Below are 15501 nucleotides of genomic sequence, written 5' to 3' on the forward strand. Positions count from 1 at the left end.
TAACCCCCTCCAGGGCCTCGCCCCTCCCTATCTCTGTAACCCCCTCCATGGCCCTCGCCCCTCCCTATCTCTGTAACCCCCTCCATGGCCCTCGCCCCTCCCTATCTCAGTAACCCCCTCCTGTCCCACACCCCCCGGGGATGTCTGCGCTCCTCTAACCCTGCCCCCCTGACCATCCCTGATTATAATCGCTCCACCATCGGAGGCCGGGCCTTCTGCTGCCTGGGCCCCAGGCTCCGGGCTTCCTTCAGCTACCTGGGCCCCAGGCTCCGGGCCTCCTTCAGCTACCTGGGCCCCAGGCTCCGGGCTTCCTTCAGCTACCTGGGCCCCAGGCTCCGGGCTTCCTTCTGCTGCCTGGGCCCCATGCTCCGGGCTTCCTTCAGCTACCTGGGCCCCAGGCTCCGGGATCTGGGACTCCCTCCCTAAAGCTCTCCGCCTCGCTCCTTAAACCCACCCCCCTTTAAAACAAGCTTTGCCCCCCCCCCCCCTGCGCTGGGTGTGAGGTGGCCCCGAGTGCCGCAGCGCTGGGGGCGGCTCACCACGTTACCGGCGCTATATAAATGCAGCTTCTTGTTGCTGGGATGGAGCAGGAGCAGTGCCACAAAAAGCGGCTGAAAGGTCGCCCCGGAGACAGAGGGAGCTGAGCCACCGGAGCTCAGGCTGCGGCCGGGAGCCTGGCCTAGGCCGCACGTTGCCGGGGTAACGGAGCGGCGCTGGGCCGCGGCTGCGAGCGGTGAGCGGGGGCGGGGCCGGGGCACGGGGCAGGGGGCTCCCCCCGCTCCCCCCGCTCCCCAGGCCGGGCTACGGTGCCGCGCTCCCCCCGCACGGGCCGCTCAGCCGACGCGAAAGACTTGCATTTCTATAGCGCCGCTCACATCCTCGGGACGGCCCAGAGCGCCTCACAATCAAACCTTTCGGAGGCCCGGAGCCTGGGGCCCAGGTAGCTGAAGGGGGCCCGGAGCCTGGGGCCCAGGTAGCTGAAGGGGGCCCGGAGCCTGGGGCCCAGGTAGCTGAAGGAAGCCTGGGGCCCAGGCAGCTGAAGGAGGCCCGGGGCCTGGGGCCCAGGTAGCTGAAGGAGGCCCGGGGCCTGGGGCCCAGGTAGCTGAAGGAGGCCCGCACAGCAAGCCCCCACACACAGCATTGTGATCATGTTGAGGTTTGAATGTTGAGAATAGCGCGGGTATTTGAAGAGTGGATGGAGAAACAGCTTTAAGATAATTAGCTAAAGACGGTGCTTCCTTGTTAACGTGAAACAAAAGACACTGCCAGCTTGGGGCTGGTGTCCAGAGCCAGCACAGCCAGCCCTGCTGTTTATTATATAGCACCGGTAATGCTGTTTCACACAGGGGTAATCAAAAGACCATGGACTTCCTGAGCCACAGAAGGGGATATTGGGAGCAGTGGCTGCAATCTTGGACAAAGGGTTGGGTTTTAAAGGAGGAGGGAGCGGTTTGGTAGAGAATTCCCGAGTTGGATCTGGACAGCTGAAGGCACAGCCCCCAGCGGTGGGCGATCGAGCAGTCGTCTGGTCAGAGAAGTGAAAGGTCCAGGGAATAGGGAGGGGTGAAGTCATGAAGGAATTTAAATAGGAGGATGAAAATGTTAAATTTGAAGGCTGGGGAACTAGGAATCAACGACTGGGCTGATGGGTGGCCAGGACTTGGTGCAGGATGAGCTGAAGTTTAGAGGGTTGAGTTGAGGATAGGAGACCGGCCAGGAGAGCGTTGGAATAGTAACGCGGAAGCGACAACAACTTGAATGAGAGTATCAGTGCAGATTGGCTGAAGCTGGTGCAGAGGTGGGCGATATCACGGAGGTGGAACTGGCAGTCTCGGTGATGGAAAGGATATGCTGTCAGAACATCAGCTCAGGATCACATAGGATGCGGAGGTCGAGAACAGTCCAATGCAACCTGAGAAACTGGCCAGGGAAGGGGATTGAGTTGCTGACAAGCGTACAGGAGCCGAAGACATTCGCTTTGGTCTTCCCAATGTTTAGCTGCAGCAAATTGCAGCTTATCCAAGACTGGATGTCAGACAAGCAATTTGACAGCACAGAGACACAGGAGGAGTTGAGAGAGGTGGTGCTGAGCATCAGAGATGGAAGCTGACCCCATGTCTGTGGATAATGTCGCCAAGGGCCAGTATGTAGATGAGGAAAAGGAAGAGGCCAGGGATAGAATGGTACTCTGGAGGGCTGGAACAAGAACTCTTGCTGGATTAGCTACAGCAACGATTGGATCGTTAAGACTGGAGCCAAGCTAGGGCGGTCCCACCGAGCAGTGGAGGTATTGGAGGAACATGGTATGGTTACCCATGGCAAAAACTGCAGAGAGGACAAAGTGGGATAATGTACCTGATTATGCTCCTGTGAAGCACCTTGTTAAAGGCACCATATAAATGCAAATTATTATTGTTGTACCGTAACCCTTTATTACACACTCCCAGCCAACGTTCCCTTTAAACTACATGGCCACACAGTGCTCTGCAGGTCTTGTGCAGCAAATGCGCGGAATGTTGAATGACGTGTGCAGTCTGTTAAAGGGACCAAGTGGGCCCCCTAAATTGCTCCACATGAAAACCACTTCATCATTGCTGGGTCAAAATCCTGGAACTCCCTCCCTAACAGCACTGTGGGAGCACCTTCACCACACGGACTGCAGCGGTTCAAGAAGGCGGCTCACCACCACCTTCTCAAGGGGCAATTAGGGATGGGCAATAAATGCCGGCCTTGCGAGTGATGCCCATGTCCCGAGAATTAATTTATGCTGCGTGGTGAATTGATTTTAGTTAATCTGATATTTGTTCTGACTAGGTTTGAAACCGTGACTCATGGCATCTTATAAAACTGAGAAAAACTGGAGTGAGCTACAGGAGAGGTAGGGAAAAAGTGCAGTGCTCGCAGCTTGTAAACTAATTCACTGCACCATCTAAGGGTTATTACAAACTAATTCACTGCACCATCCAAGGGTTATTACAAACTAATTCACTGCACCATCCAAGGGTTATTACAAACTAATTCACTGCACCATCCAAGGGTTATTACAAACTAATTCACTGCACCATCCAAGGGTTATTACAAACTAATTCACTGCACCATCCAAGGGTTGTTACAAACTAATTCACTGCACCATCCAAGGGTTATTACAAACTAATTCACTGCACCATCCAAGGGTTATTACAAACTAATTCACTGCACCATCCAAGGGTTGTTACAAACTAATTCACTGCACCATCCAAGGGTTATTACAAACTAATTCACTGCACCATCCAAGGGTTATTACAAACTAATTCACTGCACCATCCAAGGGTTATTACAAACTAATTCACTGCATCATCGAAGGGTTATTACAAACTAATTCACTGCACCATCCAAGGGTTATTACAAACTAATTCACTGCACCATCCAAGGGTTATTACAAACTAATTCACTGCACCATCCAAGGGTTATTACAAACTAATTCACTGCACCATCCAAGGGTTATTACAACCACCACTCACATTTAATGTGGTGTTGCTTCTTCTGGGTTCCATCAGCACGTGACTGGAACTGAGCGGTTCACAGCCGCACTTGCCCTCCCCATCACTATTGCACGATGGGGTGAAACCCTCCTGTGTCGTCCTCTTCCATCTAACCCACCCAGGATAGTTACGCCGTATTGCTGAGACAGTGAAGCAGGAACTCTGCCCTGCATTTCAGCCGCACTGTCGATGATGTGCGTAGCCTTGGCTCGGACACAGGATGCGAGAAGTGGGATACAGTGTACCCCAGAACTGAAATCCCTCACCTGCACAATCTGATATCAAAACAACAAGAAAGAGAAAGAAAGGGAGATATCTTTGGCACCTCTAGATGTCGTCCATTCACAGTGTTAACTGATAAATGAAATATTTGCAATTGGTTGGAGACCAGTTCTTTAAGTCATGCTATGGAAATCGAGGTCAATGTTTAGTGGGTGCTTGCAGCTTTTAACCCAACTCTGTCTCAGAGGCTCTGTCAGTTTTGTCCTTTCCTTCCTGAATGCTTCTCTTTACTCTCCTGCTGTCCTGATGCAGCTGACTGGCAGATGTACAGCTTCCTGCAGAAGTTGCACATTACCAAACTTCGCATCAATACCACTCTTCCATCTTGCAACTAAACCTCAAACCAGCACAGGCTCACACCTGGTAAAAGCAAGAGAGAAGCGGGTAGATCACCATATTAGTGGAGCACATCGGATAAAGCCTCTCGGCTCACTTGCTGTTTGTCGACGGCTGGAGTGACGGATCCTGCAGTGCTAAGGGCTTCTCTGGACTCCTGTACTTTGCAATGAATCCATTAAATGTGTTGGCAGACCCGTTGGGAAGCTATTGTCTGTAACTCTGTAGGACCCTCTGACTTCACAATATTCTCTTCCTTTTGATCTTAACATTGACTTTCCTTTCCCATTGCATTTTCACCCACCAAAAATGAACAATATTATTAATTGAAGATGTTGTTTGTGGCAACTCATTGACTTATGTTAGAAAGAAAGACTTGCATTTATATAGCACCTGTCATTAGTGCTATGGGACAGCCTGAGCTCATGACAGGCGCTATATAAATGTAGTCCCTGCAGGAAACGCGGCAGCCAATTAGCGTTCAGCGGGCACAAACCCCAGTGTGATAATGACCAGATGGGATCTTTTATGCCCACCTGAGAGGGCAGATGGGACCTTGATTTTAAGTCTTTTTCGAAAGACGGCACCTCCGACAGTGCAGCCCTCCCTCAGTACTGCCCCTCCGACAGTGCGGCCCTCCCTCAGTACTGCCCCTCCGACAGTGCGGCCCTCCCTCAGTACTGCCCCTCCGACAGTGCGGCGCTCCCTCAGTACTGTCCCTCCGACAGTGCGGCGCTCCCTCAGTACTGCCCCTCTGACAGTGCGGCGCTCCCTCAGTACTGCCCCTCCGACAGTGCGGCGCTCCCTCAGTACTGCCCCTCCGACAGTGCGGCACTCCCTCAGTACTGCCCCTCCGACAGTGCGGCACTCCCTCAGTACTGCCCCTCCGACAGTGCGGCACTCCCTCAGTACTGCCCCTCCGACAGTGCGGCCCTCCCTCAGTACTGCCCCTCCGACAGTGCGGCACTCCCTCAGTACTGCCCCTCCGATAGTGCGGTGCTGGCCTAGATTATGGGCTGAAGTCTGTGGAATGGGTCCCAAACTCACAACTGTCTGACTGTGAGGTGAGAGTGCGCGCTCTGAGCCACAGCTGACACCAAGTCAGGGTCACATGGCAGCAATGCTGTGGCAGTCTCTGAACACATTGCATATTTCTCTGCAGTTTAAATCGTGTTCGACAGCAGCTTGGCCTTGTTTCACGTGCGGGATGGGATAACCTGGAGGATAGTGATGCTCATCTATGTGCCCATTCATCCAGTCAGCGTAACAGGCGGAAGGTGCACTCCCCATCCTACCTGCCCAGGTAAGCTTATTTCTAAGATTTCCTGTGGAATATAGGAGGTTAGGAACAGAAGGATGTCATTCAGCCCCTCATGTCTGTTCCCCCATTCTAATCGATTGCGGCTGCTCTGTACCTCAACCCCATTTACCTGCGTTAGCTCCATATTTTTTGATGCCCTTACCCAACAAAAATCTATTAATCTCAGTTTTGAAATTTTCAATTGATCCCCAGACTCAACAGTTTTAGGGGAGAGAATTCCAGATTCCCACGACCCTTTGTGTGAAGAAGTGCTTCCTGACATCACCCCTGAACGACCGGGCTCTAACTTTAACGTTGTGCCCCTTGTTCTGGGCTCCTCCCACCAGTGGGAATAGTTTCTCTCGATCCACTTTATCAACTCATTTAAACAACTCAATTAGATCACCCTTAATCTTCTAACATCAGTAATACTCACCAAGTTTATGCAATCTGTCCACATAGGTTAACCCTTTTCGCCCCCGTATGATCCTGGTGGATCTGCAATAGCCCCTCCGAGACCCGAGCTCCAGGGCAGGGGGATATGGATATGGATTCACGCTCCGATGAATAAAGGAAGATGCACAAATAGGACAGAATTCCGCCCGTCTCAGGGTGGTAAATGTGCAGAATAGCCAACTCGGAGCCAGCACAAATGAAGGGTGTTAGAAATTTTAAGAAGCTTGTGAATGAAGTTTTGACAGACCTCCTGCCCCGACCTTCCTGCTCAGTCCCTATCTACAGCCCAGCCCTGCCCTGCCCTCCCCTCCCCTCCCGCTCGGCCCCACAGTCCTGCCCACCCTGCCTCTCCCTCTCCTACTCACCCTCCCCGCCCCGCTATTTAAGAAAGGAGGGAGAGAGAAAAAGGGGATCTACAGACCAGTTAGCCTTACATCAATAGTAGGGAAAATACTAGAATCTATTTTTCAGGAGGTGGTTACAGGGCACTTAGAACAGAATAATAGGATTGGGCAGAGTCAACACGGATTTCTGAAAGGGAAATTATGTTTGACAAATCTGTTCGAGTCTTTTGAGGTTGTAACTAGCAGAGTAGATATCAGGGGACCAGTGGATGTGTGTATTTGGATTTTCAGAAGGCATTCGATAACGTGTCACACAAGATGTTATTGAGCAAAATTAGTGCTCATGGGATTGGGGGTAATATGCGAGCATGGATTGAGGATTGGTTAACGGACAGAAAATAGAAAGTAGGAATAAACAGGTAATTTTGGGGTTGGCAGACTGTAACTAGTGGGGTGCCGCAAGGATCGGTGTTTGGGCCCCAGCTATTCACAATCTATATCTGGATGATTATTTGGATGAGGGAACCAAATGTAATATATCCAAGTTTGCTGATGGTACAAAGCTAGGTGGGAATGTAAGTTGTGAGGAGGATGCAAAGAGGCTTCAAGGGGATAGAGACAGGCTCAGTGAGTGGGCAAGAACATGGCAAATGGAATATAATGTGGAGAAATGTGAAGTTATCCACTTTGGGAGGAAAAATAGAAAAGCAGAGTATTTTTAAACGGTGAGAGATTGGGAAATGTTGGTGTTCAGGGGGATCTGGGTGTCCTTGTACACCAATCACTGAAAGTTAACATGCAGGTACAGCAAGTAATTAGGAAAGCAAATGGTATGTTGGTCTTTATTACAGGAGGATTTGAGTATCAGAGTAAAGACATCGTACAGCAATTATATCGGGCCCTGGTGAGACCACACCTGGAGTACTGTGTACAGTGTCGGTCTCCTTACCTGAGGAAGGATATACTTGCCATAGAGGGAGTGCAACGAAGGTTCACCAGACTGATTCCTGGGATGGTGCATTGTCCTATGAGGAGAGATTGAGTAGACTAGGCCTATATTATCTAGAGTTTAGAAGAATGAGAGGTGATCTCATTGAAACATACACAATTCTTACAGGGCCTGACAGGGTAGATGCAGGGAGGATGTTTCCCCCAGGCTGGGGAGTCTAGAACCAGGGGTCACAGTCTCAGAATAAGGGGTCGGCCATTTAAGACGGAGATAAGAAGAAATTTCTTCACCCAGAGTGTTGTGAATTTTTGGAATTCTCTGCCCAGAGGGCTGTGGAGGCTCAGTCTTTAGGTATATTCAAGACAGAGATAGATAGATTTTTGGATATTAAGGGAATCGAGGGATATGGGGACAGTGCAGGAAAGTGGAGTTGAGGTCGAAGGTCAGCCACAATCTCACTGATTGGCGGAGCAGGCTCGAGGGGCCGAATGGCCGACTCCTGCTCCTAATTCTTATGTTCTTATGGACCTCCAGCAGCAAAACGGCGTTTATGTATAGTCCCAATGTTTATTGACGGGTGTAAACGAGACACCCCATTACTGTCTTCATTGAATAGTTCAGAGCAGCGGGAAGGTTTTATTTGAAGGGATTATTGACCCGAGGGACAGTGGGAGAATACACGGGGCGAATGAGATGACTGTTAATTGGGCTATATTAATGTAGTATATTCTCTCTTGTCTTTCTGTAATTAGCTGGGTGATAATTTCCTGCTCTGCCCTACCCTGCTCTCCTAGGCTGCTTATACCTGATGGAGTTCCCAACACACCCTCCGCCGATCTGAGACGGGGTCTCCGGGTAGTGGTTTCTCCACTGATCACTGAAAAGGCCAGTAGCAGGTAAGGGAAATAAATAATAGAGAAAATACAGTGAATATATTAATATAATACCACATTATGATAAGGTTTTAAACAAAAGGAGTTTCACCATGAGAACCCCCTTTAAAGGGAGAATTCCTCCCTCAGGGACCCCGGGGTTGCTTGCAGGCACCTCCTAGTGGTCAGTTCATGTAGCTCCCAGCCTGGCCTTGAGGCGGGGGAGTGGTTACTGCTGCAGCTAAGACTAACCAGGAAGTTCACAATGCCCAGGGCAAGATTTAATCTGAATCACACAGTCCGATTCCGATAACGTTACTGGGTGCTCAGGTTTTTTATTTGATAGTAAAAGAAAACTTGCAAATGCTGAAATAAAAATAGGAAGTACTGAAAATACACAGCAGGATAGCGTGGGCAGTCAGCGCTGGGCGGTGGGCGCTGGACGGTGAGCGCTGGGCGGTGAGCGTGGGCGGTGAGCGTGGGCGGTGAGCGTGGGCGGTGAGCGCTGGGCGGTGAGCGCTGGGCGGTGAGCGCTGGACGGTGAGCGCTGGGCGGTGAGCGCTGGACGGTGAGCGCTGGGCGGTCAGCGCTGGGCGGTGAGCGCTGGGCGGTGAGCCTGGGCGGTGAGCGCTGGGCAGTCAGCGCTGGGCGGTGAGCGCTGGGCGGTGAGCGCTGGGCGGTGAGCGCTGGACGGTGAGCGCTGGGCGGTGAGCGCTGGGCGGTGGGCGGTGAGCGTGGGCGGTGAGCGCTGGGCGGTGAGCGGTGAGCGCTGGGCGGTTAGCGCTGGGTGGTGAGCGTGGGCGGTGAGCGCTGGGCGGTGAGCCTGGGCGGTGAGCGCTGGGCAGTCAGCGCTGGGCGGTGAGCGCTGGGCGGTGAGCGCTGGGCGGTGAGCGCTGGACGGTGAGCGCTGGGCGGTGAGCGCTGGGCGGTGGGCGGTGAGCGTGGGCGGTGAGCGCTGGGCGGTGAGCGGTGAGCGCTGGGCGGTTAGCGCTGGGTGGTGAGCGTGGGCGGTGAGCGCTGGGCGGTGAGCGTGGGCGGTGAGCGCTGGGCGTTGAGCGCTGGGCGTTGAGCGCTGGGCAGTTAGCGCTGGGCGGTGAGCGCTGGGCAGTTAGCGCTGGGCGGTGAGCGCTGGGCGGTGAGCGCTGGGCGTTGAGCGCTGGGCAGTTAGCGCTGGGCGGTGAGCGCTGGGCAGTTAGCGCTGGGCGTTGAGCGCTGGGCGGTGAGCGGTGGGCGGTGAGCGCTGGGCAGTTAGCGCTGGGCGGTGAGCGCTGGGCGGTGAGCGTGGGCGGTGAGCGCTGGGCAGTTAGCGCTGGGCGGTGAGCGCTGGGCAGTTAGCGCTGGGCGGTGAGCGCTGGGCGGTGAGCGCTGGGCGGTGAGCGCTGGGCAGTCAGCGCTGGGCGGTGAGCGCTGGGCGGTGAGCGTGGGCGGTGAGCGGTGAGTGGTGAGCGCTGGGCGGTGAGCGCTGGGCGGTGAGCGTGGGCGCTGGGCGGTGAGCGGTGAGCGCTGGGCGGTGAGCGCTGGGCGGTGAGCGCTGGGCGGTGAGCGGTGGGCAGTCAGCGCTGGGCGGTGAGCGCTGGGCGGTGAGCGTGGGCGCTGGGCGGTGAGCGGTGAGCGCTGGGCGGTGAGCGGTGAGCGCTGGGCAGTTAGCGCTGGGCGGTGAGCGCTGGGAGCTGGGCGGTGAGCGCTGGGCGGTGAGCGCTGGGCGGTGAGCGCTGGGCGGTGAGCGGTGAGCGCTGGGCAGTTAGCGCTGGGCGGTGAGCGCTGGGCGGTGAGCGCTGGGCGGTGAGCGGTGAGCGCTGGGCAGTTAGCGCTGGGCGGTGAGCGCTGGGCGGTGAGCGCTGGGCGGTGAGCACTGGGCGGTGAGCGCTGGGCAGTTAGCGCTGGGCGGTGAGCACTGGGCGGTGAGCGCTGGGCGGTTAGCGCTGGGCGGTGAGCGCTGGGCAGTTAGCGCTGGGCAGTTAGCGCTGGGCGGTGAGCGCTGGGCGTTGAGCGCTGGGCGGTGAGCGGTGGGCGGTGAGCGTGGGCGGTGAGCGCGGGCGGTGAGCGCTGGGCGGTGAGCGCTGGGCGGTGAGCGCTGGGCGGTGAGCGCTGGGCGGTGAGCGTGAGCGCTGGGCAGTTAGCGCTGGGCAGTTAGCGCTGGGCGTTGAGCGCTGGGCAGTTAGCGCTGGGCGGTTAGCGCTGGGCGGTGAGCGCTGGGCGTTGAGCGCTGGGCGGTTAGCGCTGGGCGGTTAGCGCTGGGCGGTGAGCGCTGGGCGTTGAGCGCTGGGTGGTTAGCGCTGGGCGGTTAGCGCTGGGCGGTGAGCGCTGGGCGGTGAGCGCTGGGCGGTGAGCGCTGGGCGGTGAGCGCTGGGCGGTTAGCGCTGGGCGGTGGGCGTTGAGCGCTGGGCGTTGAGCGCTGGGCAGTTAGCGCTGGGCAGTTAGCGCTGGGCGGTGAGCGTTGAGCGGTGGGCGTTGAGCGGTGGGCGGTGGGCGTTGAGCGCTGGGCGTTGAGCGCTGGGCGGTGAGCGGTGGGCGTTGAGCGCTGGGCAGTGAGCGCTGGGCGGTGAGCGGTGGGCGGTGAGCGCTGGGCGGTGAGCGGTGGGCGTTGAGCGCTGGGCGTTGAGCGGTGGGCGTTGAGCGCTGGGCAGTCAGCGCTGGGCGGTGAGCGCTGGGCGGTGAGCGGTGGGTGGTGGGCGCTGGGCGGTGAACGGTGAGCGCTGGGCGGTGAGCGCTGGGCGGTGAGCGCTGGGCGGTGGGCGCTGGGCTGTGAGCGCTGGGCGGTGGGCGGTGAGCGCTGGGCAGTGAGCGCTGGGCGGTGAGCGCTGGGCTGTGAGCGCTGGGCGGTGAGCGGTGAGCGCTGGGCAGTGAGCGCTGGGCAGTGAGCGCTGGGCGGTGAGCGGTGAGCGCTGGGCATTGAGCGCTGGGCGGTGAGCGCTGGGCGGTGAGCGGTGAGCGCTGGGCGGTGAGCGGTGGGCAGTTAGCGCTGGGCGGTGAGCGGTTAGCGCTGGGCGGTTAGCGCTGGGCGGTGAGCGGTGAGCGCTGGGCGGTTAGCGCTGGGCGGTTAGCGCTGGGCGGTGAGCGCTGGGCGGTTAGCGCTGGGCGGTTAGCGCTGGGCAGTTAGCGCTGGGCGGTTAGCGCTGGGCAGTTAGCGCTGGGCGGTGAGCGCTGGGCGGTGAGCGCTGGGCAGTTAGCGCTGGGCAGTTAGCGCTGGGCGGTGAGCGCTGGGCGGTTAGCGCTGGGCAGTTAGCGCTGGGCAGTTAGCGCTGGGCGGTGAGCGCTGGGCGGTGAGCGCTGGGCGGTTAGCGCTGGGCAGTTAGCGCTGGGCGGTGAGCGCTGGGCGGTTAGCGCTGGGCAGTTAGCGCTGGGCAGTTAGCGCTGGGCGGTGAGCGCTGGGCGGTTAGCGCTGGGCAGTTAGCGCTGGGCAGTTAGCGCTGGGCGGTGAGCGCTGGGCGGTGAGCGGTTAGCGCTGGGCGGTGAGCGGTTAGCGCTGGCCGGTTAGCGCTGGGCGGTTAGCGGTGAGCGGTTAGCGCTGGCCGGTTACCGCTGGCCGGTTAGCGCTGGGCGGTGAGCGCTGGGCGGTGAGCGGTTAGCGCTGGGCGGTGAGCGCTGGGCGGTGAGCGGTGAGCGCTGGGCGGTGAGCGGTGAGCGCTGGGCGGTGAGCGGTGAGCGCTGGGCGGTTAGCGCTGGGCGGTTAGCGCTGGGCGGTGAGCGCTGGGCGGTTAGCGCTGGGCGGTGAGCGGTGAGCGCTGGGCGGTGAGCGCTGGGCGGTGAGCGCTGAGCGGTGAGCGGTGAGCGCTGGGCGGTGAGCGCTGGGCGGTGAGCGCTGGGCGGTGAGCAGTTAGCGCTGGCCGGTTAGCGCTGGGCGGTTAGCGCTGGGCGGTGAGCGGTGAGCGCTGGGCGGTGAGCGGTTAGCGCTGGGTGGTGAGCGCTGGGCGGTGAGCGGTGAGCGCTGGGCGGTGAGCGGTTAGCGCTGGGCGGTGAGCGGTTAGCGCTGGGCGGTGAGCGCTGGGCGGTGAGCGGTTAGCGCTGGGCGGTTAGCGCTGGGCGGTGAGCGGTTAGCGCTGGGCGGTGAGCGGTTAGCGCTGGGCGGTGAGCGCTGGGCGGTGAGCGGTTAGTGCTGGGCGGTTAGCGCTGGGCGGTGAGCGGTTAGCGCTGGGCGGTGAGCGGTTAGCGCTGGGCGGTGAGCGCTGGGCGGTGGGCGGTGAGCGCTGGGCGGTGAGCGGTTAGCGCTGGGCGGTGAGCGGTTAGCGCTGGGCGGTGAGCGGTTAGCGCTGGGCGGTGAGCGCTGGGCGGTGAGCGCTGGGCGGTGGGCGGTGGGCGGTGAGCGGTGAGCGCTGGGCGGTGAGCGCTGGGCGGTGAGCGGTGAGCGCTGGGCGGTGAGCGGTGAGCGCTGGGCGGTGGGCGGTGAGCGCTGGGCGGTGAGCGGTGAGCGCTGGGCGGTGAGCGCTGGGCGGTTAGCGCTGGGCGGTTAGCGCTGGGCGCTGGGCGGCGAGCTTCACCCTTGTTGAAACTTGCCCTTTCTCCTTCGGTTACTGTCGTGCCTGCTGTGTATTCCCAGTATTATCTGCTTATATTCATTGTAGGAAGTCCCCGCCGGACTCCTGAAATGACACCGAGCAAAGCTGTCACTCACAGAGAGCAACAGCTACTCCACGCTTACTTATCCAGCACTGGTAATCATTGAACGCATGGACTGTTCCTGGGACAGAGCGCAGTACATCGACACTGAAGGTGTTTTGTAGAACTCCAGGCTATTAGATCCCCACTAGCTGCTTGAGAGGCTACAGCATCTCCTTGTGTCCAGCCTTTAGAGCTTTGTGCAATATTTCATCAATTGTGCATTTAGTCTCGGGATCAGAGAAGGTTATTATTCTTCAGTCATGTGTCTCATACCAGCCACTACATTAAACTGAATTTAATTCATTCATCATTTTTGTAAAAATAAACTCCCAAATTGCCGAATGGTTCAGCATCACTGACAAGCAGCTTGCATTGACTGCGAACACAGGCGCTCTGGGCTTCTGACAAACAACCTAACCCAAAGCATTGGCCTCTCTTTCAGGTTCCGCGTTTCCAGTATTTTCTGTTTCTATTTTGGATTTTTAACATTTGAAGATTTTTTTCCTATTTATATTGGCCAGACCCTGGGGTATATTCTCTGTGTTTGAAGTGAAAGAAACATTCTCTGATGGTCCTTTTGTTTGTGAGGCAGAAGATTGTAGCTTTGAGCCGCACTGCACAACTCGGGCACTGTATCCAGGTTGGAACTTTAGTGCAGGATTGAGGGAGTGCTGCATATTTGGAGGTGCTGATTTTCTCATGAGATGTTAAATATTTATTCAAACAACACCAAATACTGTTTGCGTAAATTGGCTGCTACGTTTCCTACATCACAATTGTGACTGGACTTCAAAAGTACTTCATTGGCTGTGAAGTACTCTAGGTCGTCCTAAGGTTGTGAAAGAGGCTATATAAATGCAAGTTCTTCATTACAAACGAACATATTGAAGTCCACTGCAGGATTTGACTGCATCCTCTAGGCTGAATCTAGCCCTGCACTATCGGAAGTGCCGTCCTTCAGAATAACCCGAGGCCCCGTCTGCATGTTTCAGTGGTTCAGGTTGTTGTTAAAATTCTCATATAACTATTCAAAGAAGATCACAGGGATTGAATATTTCTATCACTGCCCAAAACCAGATTAACTGGCTATTCATTTCATGTGCCGCTTGTGAGAGCTTTCTCTGCATAAATTGGCTGCCACATTTACCCACATTGGCTGCACCTCAAAAGTAATTCATAGGTTGTGATAACTCTGGATTTTGAGTGGATGTGATAGGTGCTATATAAATGCAAGCTCTTGCTTAATAAAAAAACATTTCTTTCATGTTGCACATAGGAAAGCACGCTGCCACGAGTGGCTTAATATTCAGATTTTTCTTTTCCCTGTACCTAACAGCAGCAGCATGGCTGCCTCTCTTCCCATATAATATTTATAAAGGTTTAAGGTGCGTGACATGCAGAGACTAACTTTGAAGTGCAGCAGTTGTTGTCATGTACGAAACGTGGCAGCCAGTTTGAGCTCCTACAGACAGCATTGAGTGATTGAGGGTCCAATCTGCTGTTTGGGGGCATTGGGTGAGAGGAATATTGGTCAGGGCTTTAGAGGCAGTTTATATCGGTGAAGAATGACTCTGCGACATTGCCTTGTCTTGGTGATGCTGTTCTATGCCGTGCCAGTGATTAGTTTTCTGTGAATCTCCTGTTCGATCAGAGAGGGGGCTCTGAGGAAGTCAGCAAACTGCAGCTTTCAGCAGCCAATCGGTCATCTAGAACGTTGCAACACTGACGTGAGTCGCCCCGCAGATCTCCCTCTACAGGTAGGACTCCACCACAGGAAGGTGCGTAATATTCTTCTATCTATGCTTGAGGAAAACATTCTGTTGTTTGTTGTTTTTTCAGAGACTATTTTTTTTCTTTCCATGTTCTCCTTTTCTCTTCCAAAGACTTTTGTTCCTTTTTGTGCTCTCTGTGCTGGGGTATAGAAACATAGAAACATAGAAAATAGGTGCAGGAGTAGGCCATTCGGCCCTTCTAGCCTGCACCGCCATTCAATGAGTTCATGGCTGAACATTCAACTTCAGTACCCCATTCCTGCTTTCTCGCCATACCCCTTGATCCCCCTAGTAGTAAGGACCTCATCTAACTCCTTTTTGAATATATTTAGTGAATTGGCCTCAACAACTTTCTGTGGTAGAGAATTCCACAGGTTCACCACTCTCTGGGTGAAGAAGTTCCTCCGCATCTCGGTCCTAAATGGCTTACCCCTTATCCTTAGACTGTGACCTCTGATTCTGGACTTCCCCAACATTGGGAACATTCTTCCTGCATCTAACCTGTCTAACCCTGTCAGAATTTTAAATGTTTCTATGAGGTCCCCTCTCATTCTTCTGAACTCCAGTGAATACAAGCCCAGTTGATCCAGTCTTTCTTGATATGTCAGTCCCGCCATCCCGGGAATCAGTCTGGTGAACCTTCGCTGCACTCCCTCGATAGCAAGAATGTCCTTCCTCAGGTTAGGAGACCAAAACTACACAATACTCCAGGTGTGGCCTCACCAAGGCCCTGTACAACTGTAGCAACACCTCCCTGCCCCTGTACTCAAATCCCCTTGCTATGAAGGCCAACATGCCATTTGCTTTCTTAACCGCCTGCTGCACCTGCATGCCAACCTTCAATGACTGATGTACCATGACACCCAGGTCTCTTTGCACCTCCCCTTTTCCTAATCTGTCACCATTCAGATAATAGTCTGTCTCTCTGTTTTTACCACCAAAGTGGATAACCTCACATTTATCCACATTATACTTCATCTGCCATGCATTTGCCCACTCACCTAACCTATCCAAGTCACTCTGCAGCCTCACAGCATCCTCCTCGCAACTCACACTGCCACCCAACTTAG

The 15501-nt window shown here is 55.5% G+C and overlaps 1 protein-coding gene across 18 annotated transcripts in view; it reads left to right on the forward strand.

Moving 5' to 3' along the window:
• Window positions 1–513: 513 nt before the first annotated feature.
• Window positions 514–15501, forward strand: part of LOC139276493 (uncharacterized) — a 97394-nt gene continuing 82406 nt past the window's right edge. For 10 of the 18 annotated variants that reach the window (XM_070894591.1, XM_070894601.1, XM_070894600.1 and 7 more), the window contains exons 1-4: window positions 745–2878; window positions 5302–5442; window positions 7983–8084; window positions 14311–14437. In XM_070894591.1, coding sequence (XP_070750692.1) covers window positions 2832–2878; window positions 5302–5442; window positions 7983–8084; window positions 14311–14437 — 417 coding nt within the window. In that variant the 5' untranslated portion in view covers window positions 745–2831. The other 8 variants (XM_070894588.1, XM_070894587.1, XM_070894582.1 and 5 more) reach the window with 8 other exon arrangements.

Source organism: Pristiophorus japonicus, chromosome 11 (assembly GCF_044704955.1).
Source record: "Pristiophorus japonicus isolate sPriJap1 chromosome 11, sPriJap1.hap1, whole genome shotgun sequence".
Classification (NCBI taxonomy): domain Eukaryota; kingdom Metazoa; phylum Chordata; class Chondrichthyes; family Pristiophoridae; genus Pristiophorus; species Pristiophorus japonicus.